Here is an 18,387-nt window from a genome sequence, read left to right as displayed (position 1 = left end):
TCAAATATTCCAATAACCATCAAAATATAAATGTGTACTGTAGGGTCAGTTTTTGTCGCCTAAGCCCAAAAGAGATGGGTTAAAGGCCCAACGAATCCAGAACAATGAATTTGTAGAGAGTGGGTTGAAGGTTTAGGTGCTGACCGGCGTTTACCAAGCGTGAATACCTTTCTCTTTTATTGAAAAAATACTTAGAACAGTTTATAACTAGGGGATGCTCCTCAGCCCATGGCTGAAGAGACTTTCTCCTTTTTTCCCTCTCTTCCTTTTTCTGTCCTTCTTTTCATCTCCACCTTTATATTTTGCTCTCAGTTCTTATATATCCCAATCTTCTTCCTCCTGTTGATCATCTATTGGCCTCCCTCCTGACGGCCTATCCCATCAAAGGTCATATCCGTGCTCAAGTGGTTCACCCTGATCGATGTCGCCCTGGCAAGGGGTTACATCCCCATTAATGCGGCCAGAGGGGTTAAGTGAACGTATTCAATGCTGAGGTGACGGTTTGCCCAGAGCTTGCCCTCCCCCGCATCGAGTTCTCGGATGACCGAGGATAGGGTCATCCTCGGACACATCGCGCGTCCTCAGCGTGGGCCATCTGGGCCTGGGTTGAAGCGGGCCTTGGATATTCGATATTCTGGCCCCACATGTACCAAATAACATGAGCATAGATGCATCATGCTCACAACAAAACAAACATATACCACACATGCCTCAATAACAAATGATAGTGCAAGAGGTTTATTTATTCTATAATTAAGATAATATCACAATATTCTTCTTAAAAAAGAAGAAGATAATATTACAATATTTACAACTGGATCTTGAAGCATAATCAACTGGCGAAGAAAACTCCTAATCTTATTTCATTATGCTTCCAGTTAATCTCTTCTGTTTTTCTTTATTTATTTATTTATTTATTTTTTTGCATGAAAGGGATGTTTATTTATGTATATAAACGAAAGGCAGAGAACGTCAAACAAGTTTACAAACAAAACCAAAATGACGAAATAAACAACGTAAACAAACGCAAGACTGAACTTCATCTATACTACACACAAGACACTAAGCTATGAAACAAGACACTAACACACTACACACACGACCCTAACACCAAAGCTGGACATCATCTGCAGGTTAAGGAAAATTACAAAACAGGGCTGTAGACAAGCCTTTGGGCAAACATTTTTTTTTTGGTCAACTGATCTGCACAAAAATGGGCCTCTCGCCGTGTAACAATCTGCAATCCAACAGAAGGGAGGTGAGCACAAGGGGGAAGTCACTATATAAAGTATATAGAAAATGCTCAGGAAATGAGTTTTGAAAGAATATTGAAACCATATGTGATTTGGATATTAAATCATTATTAACATCAAAGGTATATCAAATAATTACTATGTAATAAATGAATATTAGATTACACACATCTTGTTCAATCTCCCTGTCCTTAATCAATCCTTTTTTTTATATAAAAAATATAAATTTATTAGATTATTAACGTAATTTTGTCTTAGTTAATTAAACTTTTGACTAAAACTTAATTATCAAAAATTTCAAAGAAGTTTTTTTCTTTTTCTTTTTTTGCTGAATCAAAGAAGTTTTATTTGGTTATTATAATTCATATAATAATTAAAATTATATATATATAAATATATATCTATTTGTGTTATATATATATATATATATTAATTTTTAATTTATTATTTTATAAAAAAATCTTAACTTTATTATATAAATACCTTTTATAATTTAAACCTCTACGAGATATGGGGTTTTCATTTAAACCTTACCGATACTCATATCTTTCTGCATATCAATTATTGTCTTCACCTTCTCCAGAATCTTCATCATCTCTAGCTTCATCATAATATGGGCTATCATTTTCCGCTTGCCCAACAACATCATCATCCCCAGCTTCACCATAATATGGGGTTTCATTATCACCTTGGCCAGCAACTTCATCAGCTCCAGTTTCACCACCATAATAGGGGCTATCGTTTTCAACTTGGCCAGCAACGTCATCACCTTCAACTTCACCATAATATTGGTCATCGTTTCCACCTTGCACAGCAGCATCATCATTTTCAGGTTCACCATAAAATGTGTCATCGGTTCCATCTTGCCCCGCAGCGTCATTATCTCCGGATTCACCATAGTATGGGCCATCGTATTCACCTTGCCTAGCAGCATCATCATCTTCAGGTTCACTATCATATGGGCCATGACTTCCACCATACTCAGCAACGCCATCATCACCAGGTTCGCCATAATATGGGCTATCATTGCCACCTTTCCCAACAACATCATCATCTTCAAGTTCACCACAATATGGGTCATCGGTTCCACATTGGCCAACAGAGTCAACATCTCCGGGTTCACCATAATATAGGTTGTCCCTTCCACCTGCACCGTCATCATCTACAGGTTGATCATCATATGAGTCATCAGTTCCACCTTGCAACACAACATCATTATCTTCAGGTTTACTATCGTATGTGTTACCGTTTCCTCCTTTCCAAGCAGTGTCATCATCTCCAGGTTCACCATAATTTGTGCTATCAAATCCACCTTGCTTAGCAGCAGCAGCATCACTAAGTTCACCATGATATGGGTTTTCGGTTCCAGCTTGGAAAGCATTCATCGATTGACATCCCTTTCCAAAATCTCGAGTTTTGCCAGCATATATGTTTTCACTTTGACCTTGCCGAGCTTTCACCCCTTGCTTGCCAATTTCATCATCTCGAGTTCTATCAGAATCTGGATGTGAGGCTTCATCATCAAATTGCTCAGATTTGATTTTTTGTAAATCAAAATCGTCATCTTTCCAATCTACATCATCGCATTGCTTTAGTATATTCATGTCAAACTTAGGGTGCACATCAGAAGGGAATTCCAAAGCTTCTTTGAAAAGTTCTTGCAAATTAGGGTGCATTTCTCTTGTTTCATCATTATAATGTGTCTCGACATACTTACTTAGTACAATCCAAATTATGGTGCTTTTTTCACCTTTTGGCTCAATTTCATTGTTTCCAAGTAATTTTCTTTCCCAGTAATCCATGCTTCTAGAACACAAATCAGAACCCATTTTTACTAGAGCTGATGGAATGCCCTTAGTGAAACGTACTACAACATTTACAAGTTTCATGTAATCCGGGATAGGCTTGTTTCTTTTAAAAGCATGCCAACTAAAAAGTTGAATAGCTTCAATTCGATCCATTGTACTCATCTCATAGGTTAATTGAACATCCTGAGTATCCAATAAATGTTTATCTGTCGTCGTTATAATTATTCTACTTCCAGGACCAAACCAATCAAGTTTTTCTGCCAATTTGTCTAAAGGGTTTGGATCTGTATCCTCCACACCATCAATCACAATGAGTACCTTTATATGGCAAAGCCTTTCCTTAATCACAGTGCTTCCTCTATCCATATTGCCCAATTCCAAATCCTCTCCTAAGACCTCATGAAGAAGCAATTTCTGTAGTTTGACAATTTGATACTGATCTTTAGACCTATCTCTAACATCCATTAGAAAGCAACAACAATCAAATTGACTAGCATGCCAGTTATATATAGCTTTCGCGATTGTTGTCTTTCCGATTCCTTTACATCCATAAATCCCAACCTTGCGAACCTCCTCTGAATGATCAATATCCAAAAGACGGTTGATGTTTTGCAAGTGAGAATCTATCCCAACCGGATGTTTAGCAATACTTACATTTGTACTGTTCAATTTCTTTCCAGAAATATCCTTAACAATTTTTTGGATAAACTCAGGTTCATCATCCCTGTCAACAATAGAACAATAAAAGCATAAAGTCAGTATCTTTAATTCTCTTAATGCAATTTAAAAAAAAGAAAAAAAAAAAAAGAGTTTTTCTAGCTTTTCGGAAAATAAAGAATGCTTCAATTAAATAGATTTACTTACCTATTTTTAGGAGCATATATATATTGATAATCTCTATCTTAACGAGCTATGTATAATATAAATGTAATAAGAGTAATAAGAAGAGAAAATGGCACATTACTCATTTAAATAAATTCATATATTGTTCCTCAAAAATAAATCACATATTCCTGGAATACATTTTTGTTTCATGGGCTATGCATATTTTTAGAGTAATAAGAGGAAAAAATAATGCAGTACTGATTTACATAAATATAATACAATTAAAAAAATAAAAATTAGGGGGCATTATCTAAATTTTTTATATAAATTCATTATTTTTTATAACAAATATTGGGGTGCGAGAGGATTCTAAAAACTCATAATGGACCGCGACCTAGAATTTGACTCCATGAGGGACAAAATTAAATATACAAAGATGGAATTGAGTGTGTGTTTATATATATATATATATATATAACTTGAGAATATTATGAAATATAAAAATCTACTCATGTTTATAGGAACGTATTCCCTAATTCTATGGATTAGGATACTAAGCAACACACGTGATACAATTAATTTATGTTATGGGTTTATATTGATCAACAATGGGAAATTTGGACAAGAACAACGTAAATTCTCAAAATCACTTCATTAATTCAAGTATGATGTGTTACATGGATCTCTCTTGAGTGTTTTTCTTATTGTTTTCTCTCTTCCTATATTCTGTGTGTTGTTTCTCTTCTCTTTCTTCTTTCTCTTTTATATTAGTCATCCCTTTCTTCTTCATATTTTGTCTTAGTCCAACTAGATAACTTCTAGCCTTATCGAGCTCTTCTTTCTTAGGTTTTCATCATGAATGGAGACTTTTGAATCTTCCTTATTGTTTAAGGGTCAACCTGGATAACTTCTGGTCTTATCGGACTCTTCTTTCTTGGTTTTTCATCATGAATGGAGACTTCAAGGGCTTTTTTTATTGTTCAGACTTGTCCTTCTACAAAAAATGCAGTGGTGCTAGGCAAGTGATCTTCATTAATGTGAAGACAATTGTGGAATTGTCAAGAAACATCAAAAAGCTATCTCGAAAAAAAGTACATTCTCTGGGATTTACCTCAGTAGTATGGATACGGTTCGGACAAGGTCTATAAGGTCACTAAGCCTGATCAACAATCTAAGGACCCACGTATATTTCCAGTATGGGCCAGTCAGTGTTGGATTTGTTTTCACTATTTGAACCTATGTTGAAATGGACCCAGTATTTATCTCATTACATTAAGGTCCACTATTTGTCTCACTACAATAGCCCCCCATGATCTCATGCCCATTAACTTCATGTGATGAGATCATGGTCTTATCTTGGGGGTTACCTTGAGATCTTTGTTTGACATTGATGGGAATGCAGCTGTTTCTGCATTAAATGGGATTTAGAATGTTCTTTCAGTTTTTGAACTGCCACGCCACTTGTCAGCATCCGTGCAGTGGTGTCAAAAGATGGAGCGTGTAATGGAGGGAAAACCAAGAGGTGGAGCAAAATTTTTCCCGCCCTTCTACTATTTAAGACCCCTTTTACCCATTTTTTGTCACTTTCACTCTGCTTCCTTCCTTTCTTTATTTGAAGAAATTTTGCCTCTTCACACTCTAGTTAGGATTTGATACTCTGTTTTCTTGTAAGTCCCTTAGTTCTTATTCTTTTTGTTTCCCTTTTTTTTTTTTTTTGGCTTTCGTTTCCTTTCTTCGTCTTCTTAGTCAATACTATGAGTAAGCTTGCCCTGAAGATGAAGAAATTAGGCCACAAATAGAGGCTTTGGAAGGGTAGTTATCCCATTGATTGCTTTCATAAAGGAAGGGTTCAGATACCGATGAATGATCTTTTAGTAAACTTTCTTAGATATTTTAAATTGTCCTGACCAATGTGTACCCAACGTTTTTCGGGTAGTCAATGTTGTAGAAACATTGAACAAACAGTTAGGCTTGAATCTTACTCTCCATGACATCAATTATGTTATAACTTACAAAGTAGTCGTAAATTTGAGGCCTCTAGATCGAGGTGGAATCTCAAGGCCTGCCACAGGCCAATTAAGATGATCTCTTGCCTACTTGACTCTAACAAACTTACGGATGGGGGCTACCTCGTTATCTCAAGGAATTGGCAATCTGATCATCTCTCTTACCCTACAAACATCCAGGTCTGTAGGATTTTCATTCACTCATCATCATTTTTTTCCTTTTTTGTTTTTATCTATCTATTACTATTATTATTAAATTTGCAAATATGTTTCCTTATTTGCAGACCTGCATTCCCACGAGAGGAACATTAATCTTGTTGAAGTTAACCAACTTAACAATTTGCTTTGGTCCGAGATCTACATTCATATGGATGGCCAACTCCGAGCTACTCATTTGATTCTCGGATACAAGCCCATGTACCCTTGTTTTCAAAAAGGACAAGACATAATCAGAAAGGGTGATTATCAACTGCCCCATATCGACGTATGTTTGAAGAACTTCTATCCATCACTAGTGGAGATTGAAGAGCTGGAGAAATGTTCATGGCATAGTGATTCCCCTCCTCCTTTCACAAACATGGATCTCTAAGTGTCCATGGCCGTACCATTCTTAGTTCCAGTTATTCCAAAAGCCCCTCCAGGATTCACTTTCATCTTTTATGAGGTGATTCCCCGTGAAAGTCTGGGTTTGGAGATTTCTTATCAAATGGTGATTTCAGATATTTTTGACCTCCTTGGAGCTTCGAGAACCGAAGTTTCAAGGGCTGCCTCTATGACTATTCCTAAGGTTGATCCTAAAGCTAAAAGGCCTCTTGGGGGTTCCCAAGGTGAGGTCCTATCAAAGAATGGCAAAACTCTTCATACTAATGTCCCGATGGCCATGTCAATGGCACTAGTTTGGCCTCTTACTAATCCTTTGCAAATAATGAGTGTTGAAGATTCCCTGGATGGTAGAGGGTCATCCGAGCCTGATCCTCCCCTTTACACATGTGATTTTTTCATGGAGGGAGCTCCTCTTCCATCTACCAAGGGTGTTAGGCCTTGGGCAGACAGGCACGTCGGCAAAGAGGCTGATTATGTGAAATGCCCTTTTTCTTCCTACAGATATGGAGAACTGGAAGACAATGGAAGCGGAGGGGATGCTTTTAGCCTTGAAGAGGAATGTGGTACTGGTTGGTATTAATTAGGCTAATTTCGTTTTATCTTATTTTTCATTTGTTGTCCTATTTGCTAATGTTTCTCATACCATTATTATTACTGTCATTATTTTTGTACACTTCTAATGCTGATTGTTATTTACAGACTTATCAAGGCATGGTGGAGGCCTGGGATGCAGTTAAGAAGTCATTAGAGAAAAATGCCGAGCTGGAGGGGAGGATCATTGCTCATGGTGATGAACTTTAGAAGGCCTATTGGATGGTGAAGAGTTCACCAAGGAGTATCTCCGGCCATTGGTCTGCAAATCTTTCTTTCAAGCGTTTGTGGAAGGATGGACCAGTGCTTTGGACAAACAAGAGGTAGTTGCTGATTTAGTTCTTCGGAATGAGGAGGAGATACCCATTCCAAACAATTATCTTCCTATTGTGCTAGCTGTCACCAAAGGTGACAGGGGGGGTTCGGTGGCTGAAGAGGAAGCTCCAGAAACTTGAGATGAGGATCCAAAAGTTCAAGATGGGGGCGCCGGGGAGGGGGGGTTAGCCTACTTCATGATAGTTCTTTTAATTTTATAAATTTGTAAAATTTTTTAAGGGTTTTTAACGTATATTTGTTGTAAGGGTTTTATGTTTGTTATCTTGTATCCCTTCGAAACTATCTTTACTTTAATGAATGTAGTATCTTTTTCATGGTTACATAATTTTTACAAGATTCAATTTTTGCAAGTGTTATCTTATTTTTTATTACCGTTTGATGCAAGTATGAATGCTTATGATTTATGGCCTCAGTGGGCTTGAGTGTCCATCCTTTTGGCCACATCCTTATTTCCCTCTTCTCCAAATTACCTTGGGATAAAATTGAGTAGAGAGTTCTATTTAGGATACACCCGAGGTAAAGACATGGTCTTGTATCCTAGGGTTTTCACGATTCGAGCTATTGTTTTCCACATCTTTCTGTAATTTTGGGGCATGCACGGAAAGAAAAATCACTTGTACAAAAGAAAGAAAAATTTATTAGTAAAAGTACTTCCTTACGTTATATACATTCCACAGTTGAAGGACCGGGTTTTCATCTAAGTATTCTAGTATATAAGCTCATTTTCTAGCAATTGATGTGACCCTATATGGACCTTCCTAAGTTGGACCTAACTTTCCCAAGCTCAGATATCTGGTGTTCCTTATAACTTTCCTAAGTACCAAGTCTCCAAGGACAAACTTTCGAGCCTTCACATTCTTGTTATAACCACAGCTGATCATTTGTTGGTATTTAGCTAACTTGATCATTGCAACCTCTCTATTTTCTTCTACCATGTCTAGCTTCTTGGATAGTGTTAAGTGGTTGCTTTTTGATTCAAAATCATTTGTTCTAGAGATTGGCATTCTAACCTCTATAGGTATTACAACTTCCAATCCATAAGTCATAGAAAAAGGGGGTTTTTCTAGTGGATCTCCTCGGGGTTGTTGTAAAAGCCTATAGCACACTCGAAAGTTCCTCGATCCACCTCCTTTTAGATTCATCCAATCTCTTCTTTAGACCATTAATAATTGTTTTGTTGGTAACTTCAGCTTGTCCATTGCCCTGTGGGTAGGTTGGGGTTGAGTATTAGTTGGTGATTCCCAATTCACTGCAATATCTATGAAATATTTTGTTGTCAAACTGCAATCCATTGTCTGATATCAAGGTTTGAGGGACGCTAAATCTAGCCACTCTATTCTTCCACATATAGCATTTTACATTAGAGTCTTTGACATTGGGCCGCAGCTCAGCTCAACTCATCTAGTGAAGTAATCAATAACTACCAACAACCATCTTCGGTTTCTCGTGGCCCTAGGGAAAGGTCTCACTATATCTAGCCTCCATTGGGCAAAAGGCCACAGACTTGTTAATGGATTCAAAAACCCACCTGGCTGGTGTATGTTGGGAGCATATCTTTGGCATTGATCACATTTCTTGGTGTATTTTTGGGAGCTCCTTTGAATGTTTGGCCACCAATATCCTTGTGTGATTGCTCGGTGAGCTAGGGTCCGCCCTTCAGTATGACTACCACAAATTCCATCATGCAGTTCCTAAAGTAATCCTATTGCTTCTAGATGAACACATAGCAGGTATGGACCGGTATACGAGCATTTGTAAAGCTTAGTGGTCCATGCTAGGTTTAGTTAAGGACTCCACAGTGATTACCCGAAGTGATAAACTTTTGACCGAGAAGACCAAAGTTGCTAAAGAATCTACATGATTGTTGTTTTCTCAAGGTATTCAAATAACAAAAACTTGCTCGAACTGTTTTTGTAATGCCTTCACTTTGGTCCAATATTTTACCATCCTTTCATCCCAAGCTTTAAACTCTCCATTAACCTAATTGGTAACTAATTGAGAGTCATAGAAAAGTTTTATCTTGTTTGGCCATTCTCAATCCAGACAGTAGTGCCTCATATTCTGCCTCATTATTAGATGCTGAGAACTCCAATCTTATCAATCATTCAAGAGAAATTCCCTCGAGGGAGATAAAGACCACTCCTAGTCTAGACCCTTGAGAGTTGGACGCTCTGTCAACGTAAATTTCCTACAATGGATTTGAATCCAAGATCACACCATACACTTGGTTCAAGCCGAGATTCTTTCCTATGCTCTCCAGGGTAAATTCTGCCATAAAATCCTTTAATTGATGTGTGGTTCTAATACTTGATATCATAGGCTCACAAAGCAGTTCCCCATTAAGCAATCCTCTCGGAGAATTCATCTCTTCTTAAAAGTGCTTGTAGTGGGGATTTAGTTAGGACGATAATTGTGTGGGCCTGGAAATAATGCAGCAACCATCTGGTTGCATGCATTAGAACCAGGGTGATCTTTTCCAAGGGAAGGTATCTCACTTTAGCTTCGAGTAATATTTTTTTTTACATAATACATTGGTTTTGAAACCCTTCCTCTATTCTGATAAGGACTATGCTGGCAGCTTGGTCTAATACTAATAGATACATGTACAAGTTTTCTCCACTCTTGGGTCGTGAGAGTATTGGGGCCTTTGTCAAGTATTCTTTCAGTCCTTGGAATTCCCTCTCACATTTCGGTGTCCATATATAGTCTCTCCATTTCTTCAGGAGTTGGAAGAATGGCTTACAGCGTTCAGCTGATCTAGAGATGAATCGGTTCATGGCCACGACCATTCCCGTAAGGCATTGTACCTCTTTGGGATTCCTCAAAGGTTGAAGACATTGTATAGCTGTGAATTGGTTGAGTTTCACTTCTATCCCTCAATGAGTGATCATATAGTTGAGGAACTTTCCCGAACCAATGCCAAATGCACACTTCGAGGCATTTAACCTCAAACGATGTTTTCTTAAAACTTCGAACACTTCATACAAATCCTCTAGATGTTTCTAAGCTTCCTTGCTTTTAACTACCATATCATCTATATTTTTATGATAAAAATTGTATTTAATTTTAAATGTATCTATACATATGCATGTGTTATATGCTATTATTTTTTAATAATTTGAATAATTATTTATACTTTTATAATAAAAATTATATTTAATTTTAAATGCATCCATATGTTTGCATGAGTTACATGCTAATTTAACAATAATAATGGAAGGCAACAATTATCATGGATGTCTAACATTGAATAATAATGAAAATAGTGAGTTTTTTTTTTTTTTTTAATTATTGATGAGAATGAGGAGTTAGAGTGAGTTGTTAATATAATATAATTAGATCAAACTCATAAATTTAAGTTTTCGAGTTAAGTGGTATCTTATATTTTATATAACCACTCAGTTAGAGGCTCCCCAAGATATTCTCTCTCCAACAAAATAAAATAGGTAAAAATACAAATTATATCATTTAAGTTTGATCAATTGTTGTGGGTTCCAGTTATCTTAACTTGTAAAGTCTCTTCTTGTCGAATGACTAGCTTGCCCAAACTCAGGCCTTTATGGGCCACCAACTCGATGAATTTTCTGTAGAAGAAACCTAACTCAATTGTCATTGCTACCACACACGTCATGGTCGCTGTGATTATAGCCAGTGAGGCCACCACCATGATGGAGCTTGAAATCAATCTCAAGAAGGGCTTTAATTGTGATGCCCCAATTTGATTGATTGTGTGATGTGTGTGGGTGTGTGATGAGTCCCACATCGGGTATTTACTGGGTAGATTTGGGCTTTATTAACAACTACAAAGAGCCTCAATTGTGACTAGTCTTTTTGAGGTATAATACAGATGTGGCTAGCACTTTTCCTTGAGTTGTTACATATGGTATTAGAGCCGGCCCAACTCGAATACACTACTCGACAAAATGGGCCCTAATAAAGACGTTAGGGATTTAAGTGGGGGGAGATTGTAATGTCCCAATTTGATTGATTGTGTAATGTGTGTGCGTGTGTGATGAGTCCCACATCGGGTATCTACTGGGTAGATTTGAGCTTTATTAACAGCTACAATGAGCCTCAATTTTGACTTTGCCTTTTGAGGTATAGCACAGATGTGGCTAGCACTTTTCCTTGGATCGTTACATTAATTCTCTCAAAGTAAACTCTCTATGTTCTTTTTCTTTCTTAGCTTATGCTCTGTTTGTTTCCTTGGAATTATTTTGCTTGTCTTTTCTTTTTTATGTAGCATTGCAAGTTCTACCTATTTTGTTGGTTAAATTTTGTAATTTGATCATAGGCTTATATAGGAGGTTTACCTATTCACGGTGAAGCTTCTGCAAAAAATGAGCTTGGAATGTATTCGCCTTGCTTAACCAACTTGTTTGGTGTCCAAAGATCCAAAAGTAGCTTCCATTTTTTTCCCCATATTCTCTTTTTTTTTTTTTTTTTTTTCTCTATTTATCAACTGATCCGTTTCTCTCAGGTTTTATTATTTCCTAATTCCTATTTGAGTTATCTTGACTTTTTAATTTTGGGTAGATGTAATTCTCTTCAAGATTGCAAAAATGGTATACGGAGTATTTTGAGTTTTTTCAATTTGTTGGGTGAATCTGCTGTGTGATCAAATTGCTGGGTGTTCCATAATCTTGCCTAAAATTACTATTGTTGATGTTTATGATTTTTTTGGATAAAAATTAATAAAATTTTCATATTAAAAATTTTACTTTTTAATGGTTAAGGGTAGTTTATGACAAAAAGACTAACATTGACAACTAAAGCAAAGTTAATGGACTAAAATGATAAAAATGAAACTTACGTGACTAAAATGATAATTGATCAGACTTAAAAGTTGTTATTTGCATTTTGCCAATAAAAGAAGATACTATAAGACTCCAAAAATATTGAAAAACTAAATAATAATTATATCAAAATTATTTTTTATAATCTAATTATAACAAATTTTAGTTGGTAATGACATCCATTCTTCTCCATATATATATATATATATTTTGGGATAATTTCCATATTAATAGTTAAATAAATAAACATTGATCATTAATTTTATTTCTTGTATATTCTAGTATGAGAAAAAAGTATTTATAAATTATAAAATAAACCTCTATTAGCTCTTTTGATGCTAACCAGTTCTAAAATACAAAGCATCTTTGTAACGTTGTCTTTTGTCACTTTTCGCTTCCAAAAGCAGTTTTCTCCTTTTGATTATCAAACAAGAATAACAGATCCAAGATACTTCAGAAATGTATTACTAGTTATTTTTTAGTTTTGAAATTGTGTTTTTTTCCCCTCCATAGGTAGATAGCATGAGAAGGAAAGATAGATTTTCAAACTCAAACATATGGCATGGCAAAAAAAAATGTTATTACCATTTTGATTATCATTTTAATACTTAATAGGATATCAACAAATGATACAAGAGAGAGAAAAACCAAAACCAAAATAAAATGTTTTGAGAATACATGGATTAACTTGACTCGCAAAAATTTTAAGAGGCCGAGTCATATATGTAGATAATTTTTCAGAAACTGGGCAGATCTACCTTCCCCCCCTCTCCCAAAAAAATAATTTAAATTTTCCATAATGCATATATATTTTAATAACTTTTCCTTGAAATATTAGACCTAAAAATAAAATTTGTTCACCAGAAATTAGAGTTACTCTCATCCTAAAAAATATACTTATTTTTTTAATTATTCAATAAGTAGTTGTACGTGAAGGAACTTGAATTCTAGATATTTTCATTAAAAACATCAAGAAGTGCCAACCAATTAGCTTAAAAAGCTTTTAGCCCTCCTAAAATGAATTGAACAACCAGTGTTTTGTTTAGAATCCGCTTATTTTGCTTAAACTGAAANTAATTATTCTCAAAAATAAACCGGAAACCAAGTTTTAACAAAGTAACTACGGAAAGTAAGTTCTCTGGAGCATACAGAGTGTGACCACCTTGCAATTTTAGCTTGTAAGTACCAACTCTAAGTACCTCCACACTAGCTCCGTTTCCCACCTTGATGTAGCTACACCCAACAGGGATCTAGCGGTACTCCATAAATCCCACTCTATCTCTCACTACATGTTCTGTTGCCGTTAAGTCTACAGTCCACATAGGAGCAGAATTAGCAACAAGGACATGACTAATTACAAAAACATGGTGAGATGTAGAATTAGGTGTTACCTTTTTTGGCTCAGTGCATTCATGAGCAAAATGTCATTTCTTTCCGCAATTATAACAAGTCAACTTAGACTTTTCCTTCTTTGTGTGCTTTCCTCTAGTTTTGCGCTTGACAAACTTAGCCTTCTTAGGCGGTGGCCCATTAGGTCTCTCTTGTCCAGGAGCATAATCAGGTTGTTTGTGTTTAGGCCTAGATGCCTTACGCAAGCTAGTCTCAGCCATGTGCATAGAACTAATCGGCTTGGCTGCTTCAAGGTGCTCAGCTTCAAGTTCCAAGTGACGAGCCACATCATCAAATGTTTTAATGTTCTCATTATGTGTCAAGTTTTGACACGTCGTCTCCCATGAACTTGGTAGTGAACGAATCGCTACCTGGACTTGTTGTTCATCAATAAGATTGTTTCCAATTGATTTGATCTCTTGAATCATGGAGGACATCGCCCTAAGATGCTGCTTCATCATATGTTCAAAGCGCATCTTATATGAATCAAATTTCATTGTTAAGCCATGCAGTCTAGTGGCTGATGTCCCTCTATATCTTAGCTTTAGAGCTTTCCACATGTCTTGTGCAGTTGTATACTACTCAAATTCACCAATCAAGTCATTGTGCATGCTGCTCAACATTGTAAAGTGCACACACAAATCCTTCTTATGCCAACTTTCATAGGCAGCAAGATCACATTGGTGTTGCTCAGTGCCCCCCTCATCGGGTTTACTCAACAAATGAGTTAGAGTCTCTAGGACTTCTTGTTCATTCAACACATACTGGATTTTGCGGTGCCAAATATTATAATTTTCACCATCCAGTTTCTCTCCATTATTGAGATCAGCAACTATACCTTTGAAGCCATTTCACTACAAAATTCACAAATGGGACTTACACACACATTTCAAAAATTTGACGTTCGATCTAAAATAAACTTAGATAATCAACACACTCACAAGATTGAAAATCGTTAAGCTTCTTAATCATCTCTTGCGCCACTAGTGTTTATTACTAAGCTTAATTTTAATCTATTCGTGCATAATTATGTATGTGAGATAACACAACTCAATCATACTCCCACTATTCCATATTTCAATTCTAAACATATAATTACAAAATATATATATTGAAAATAATTCACCAATATTATCAATAACTATTAAGCCAAACATGTTATCACAATTTAAACTCATGAGAACAATTCATATAGACATCTCATTATTTCACTAAAAAATAATATTCTTGTCGCGTTAAATATAATATTTAACGTTGTGTAAATATCTTTAAATGATATTCACTAAGAAATAATCATAGAATTAAACAATTTAGAAATATATCAATTCCATAGCATTTAAGAATTTCCCAATATCAATTGATATTCATACAAATATTTTAAGATATCTACAACTAGAAATTGTATCATCATTTGTAAAATGTAGCAACTCTTTAAATCTAAGAATAATGAATCTTTCATCTTCATGTTATTTAAACTAGAAACATTATTTAGAAACATATTCACGTTGTCATGCTTTTAAATGTTATACATACATATTATATATATATATATATTTTTTTTCGATAACCTGGCACGTTCGATGCAGTAGGCTTATTTAAAGGAAAAAAAAAAAAAAAAAACAATTCACAAGAGACAAGGATCCCTAAAAAAATGGCACAGGCACTATACATTTACACTACTTTCAAAAGTGTGGTGCACGTGTATAATAATTTTTTCTTTTTTCTTTTTAAATAAAACAAACATCTATGGGACCCTCTTGTGATTTTTGATTGGCTGTCACTTTAGGCCTTAATGCAAGTGGAACTGCCACAAGCCCACATGGTTGTCTTCAACCTCCCGCATTAGTTATCTTTCGGTAAAATACAAGTTTCGGATATAAATTTGAAAGTTTCATATCTTCTTCATTTCAAGTCCATTTTTAACGTATCATATACCAATTTAAAGCTTATAACACATAGATTCATAATACGAAATCATGTTTTGCAAATAGAAATCATATAAAAGCGGTTTTGTCCTTAAAGTTTCGGTGTTCTAAGTTTTGTTAAATTATATCTCATGACACACTTAGAGATTTGCTACGAAACTTAAGGTAGGTATTAATACATGTAATATAAACAACATATATTAATTTCAAGGCATGAAATGCTCAGAATCAAAACTTGTCATTGAAGGCAATGTGAGGTGCATAGAAATTCATAGCATACCATAGAAGCATAAAACGCATTAAGAACTAATCATATATGCCTATGAAATTGAGAACAACCTATAAACGCTCTGATACCAATGTAAGAAATAGAAACTAGCAGCGGAATATAACTAATCGGTTTTTTCGGCATACCTCTCTTGGTCTAAACTGATGATCACTTGAGATTGTTCTATGCTGTCTAGAGCCAGCCTCCACTTAGACCAGCTGTTCAAACACGTTCTAAGTTCCAGTTTGTATAATCCATAAACCAAAACGTTTTTCCGGCGGTGTTTCACATTACTAGAGTGATGCAAACATAACCCACAACCTAAGAGCCTCACAACACTTTGTAAACACTATGAGAAAATGTAGAATTCGTTCATGCCTCAATAGGTACCATTCTTGATGTTTATATACACACCACTCCATTAATATTAAGTGGGATAGTGGACTTAGTGGGGTAGTGTAATGATCTAACACCATTACTCCATAACTCCTAGATATTACAATCTGAGGCAAATAGAGGGACATGCTCATGTTGGTTGTTTGTCCATATTCTTTCAGTTTCTAACATAAATTAAAGATGGCATGTCCTGAGGTTGAAGTGGTGGCAACCCTGGAAGCAAAATTTCTGGCTTTGAAAGAGGGAGTTTGAACAACCCCTTATGGACATGGTAGTATATATTATCAACATCACAAGATTGAGTGAAAAAAAAATGCACCAACTAAGCCAAACTTTTTGGCTACGTCGAGAGCCCATGGCAAGAAAGCATCATAAACAATACAATCAACAGGGTTGCCTGAACTAGAACTAGAAAGCTTCTCAAGGAGCTCAGCCAGAGTTTGTGACCCCACTTGCCAAAATCGCTCCAAATAGGCCTGGATGCTCTCTGCATGAGCAATCCCACCTTCATCAAAGCCATCAGAGATGGTCTCTAAGGCAATGGAGCTAGCTTCTTTGTGAATGGTTTTGGACATGGGGCGTGTGATAACTAGAGTAACTTTGACTCCTTTGTGCTTCAAACACTTCGAGAACTCGTGCATAGGATTAAGGTGGCCTTGGGTTGGATAGGATAACACCAAACAATGAGCGTTGTAGGCAATATTCGTTTCCTTCTCCATTTCTGCTAGCTAACACAGGTTACAACTTTGAGCTGTGTTATAAGTTGTGTTGAGAGAGTGATAAAAATATATATGAACATGAAAGTCACAATTTCATGGTTTTAAAAACCGGATTAGTTGCAAAACTGAAAAAATTGAGTGATTTTCGGTTTTTTTTTGTCAGATCAGGGTAAATTGATAGTTGAACCGATAACATCATAAGTAACTTTGACTCCTTTGTGCTTCAAACACTTTGAGATCTCGTGCATAGGATTAAGGTGGCCTTGGGTTGGATAGGATAACACCAAACAATGAGCGTTGTAGGCAATATTCGTTTCCTTCTCCATTTCTGCTAGCTAACACAGGTTACAACTTTGAGTTGTGTTATAAGTTGTGTTGAGAGAGTGATAAAAATATATATGAACATGAAGGGCACAATTTCATGGTTTTAAAAACCGGATCAGTTGCAGAACTAAAAAAATGGAGTGATTTTTGGTTTTTTTTGTCAGATCAAGGTAAACTGATAGTCGAACCGATAACATCATAAGTAACTTTGACTCCTTTGTGCTTCAAACACTTTGAGAACTCGTGCATAGGATTAAGGTGGCCTTGGGTTGGATAGGATAACACCAAACAATGAGCGTTGTAGGCAATATTCGTTTCCTTCTCCATTTCTGCTAGCTAACACAGGTTACAACTTTGAGTTGTGTTATAAGTTGTGTTGAGAGAGTGATAAAAATATATATGAACATGAAGGGCACAATTTCATGGTTTTAAAAACCGGATCAGTTGCCAGAACTAAAAAAATGGAGTGATTTTTGGTTTTTTTTTTGTCAGATCAAGGTAAACTGATAGTCGAACGATAACATCATAAGTAACTTTGACTCCTTTGTGCTTCAAACACTTTGAGAACTCGTGCATAGGATTAAGGTGGCCTTGGGTTGGATAGGATAACACCAAACAATGAGCGTTGTAGGCAATATTCGTTTCCTTCTCCATTTCTGCTAGCTAACACAGGTTACAACTTTGAGTTGTGTTATAAGTTGTGTTGAGAGAGTGATAAAAATATATATGAACATGAAGGGCACAATTTCATGGTTTTAAAAACCGGATCAGTTGCAGAACTAAAAAAATGGAGTGATTTTTGGTTTTTTTTGTCAGATCAAGGTAAACTGATAGTCGAACCGATAACATCATAAGTAAATAATTAATAATTTAAAATTATAAAAATAAAAATTTTAACTAATGTCTTATTAGAGTGGAATGCACCATCGTTATTTTTAAACTTAATAATTTTGGTTGTATAAATCTTTGCAATAAGTATTTATTGAGACTTATATTTTTCTTTTTGTAATTATTATACTCATTATTATTGTATAGTAACGACTTTTTTAAAATTATTTTTTCCCTTCATGAAAGTTATGCACACAACATTTTCACAAAAACTTCACATTAAAATTTATATGACAAATTTTTAATGGTAGATAAAATGA

At 35.6% G+C, this 18,387-nt stretch overlaps 2 protein-coding genes across 2 annotated transcripts; both read right to left on the bottom strand.

Moving 5' to 3' along the window:
• Window positions 1-943: 943 nt before the first annotated feature.
• On the bottom strand, window positions 944-6,370 carry LOC112004441 (uncharacterized). Its single transcript, XM_024036690.2, has 4 exons — window positions 6,179-6,370; window positions 4,998-5,122; window positions 1,788-3,785; window positions 944-1,237 (listed from the first exon to the last, which is right to left on the bottom strand). The coding sequence occupies exons 1-3, from the start codon at window positions 6,368-6,370 to the stop codon at window positions 1,811-1,813; spliced, it is 2,292 nt and encodes a 763-aa protein (XP_023892458.2). The 3' UTR covers window positions 944-1,237; window positions 1,788-1,810.
• Window positions 6,371-14,185: 7,815 nt separating this feature from the next.
• Window positions 14,186-16,915, bottom strand: LOC111997837 (UDP-glycosyltransferase 74F2-like). The gene is made up of 2 exons (XM_065782281.1): window positions 16,516-16,915; window positions 14,186-14,445 (listed from the first exon to the last, which is right to left on the bottom strand). The coding sequence occupies exons 1-2, from the start codon at window positions 16,913-16,915 to the stop codon at window positions 14,186-14,188; spliced, it is 660 nt and encodes a 219-aa protein (XP_065638353.1).
• Window positions 16,916-18,387: the final 1,472 nt, after the last annotated feature.

This window comes from Quercus suber, unplaced genomic scaffold (genome assembly GCF_002906115.3).
Source record: "Quercus suber isolate HL8 unplaced genomic scaffold, Cork oak 2.0 scaffold_15, whole genome shotgun sequence".
Taxonomy (NCBI): Eukaryota; Viridiplantae; Streptophyta; class Magnoliopsida; order Fagales; family Fagaceae; genus Quercus; species Quercus suber.
This window is presented reverse-complemented; position numbering and strand designations above follow the sequence as displayed.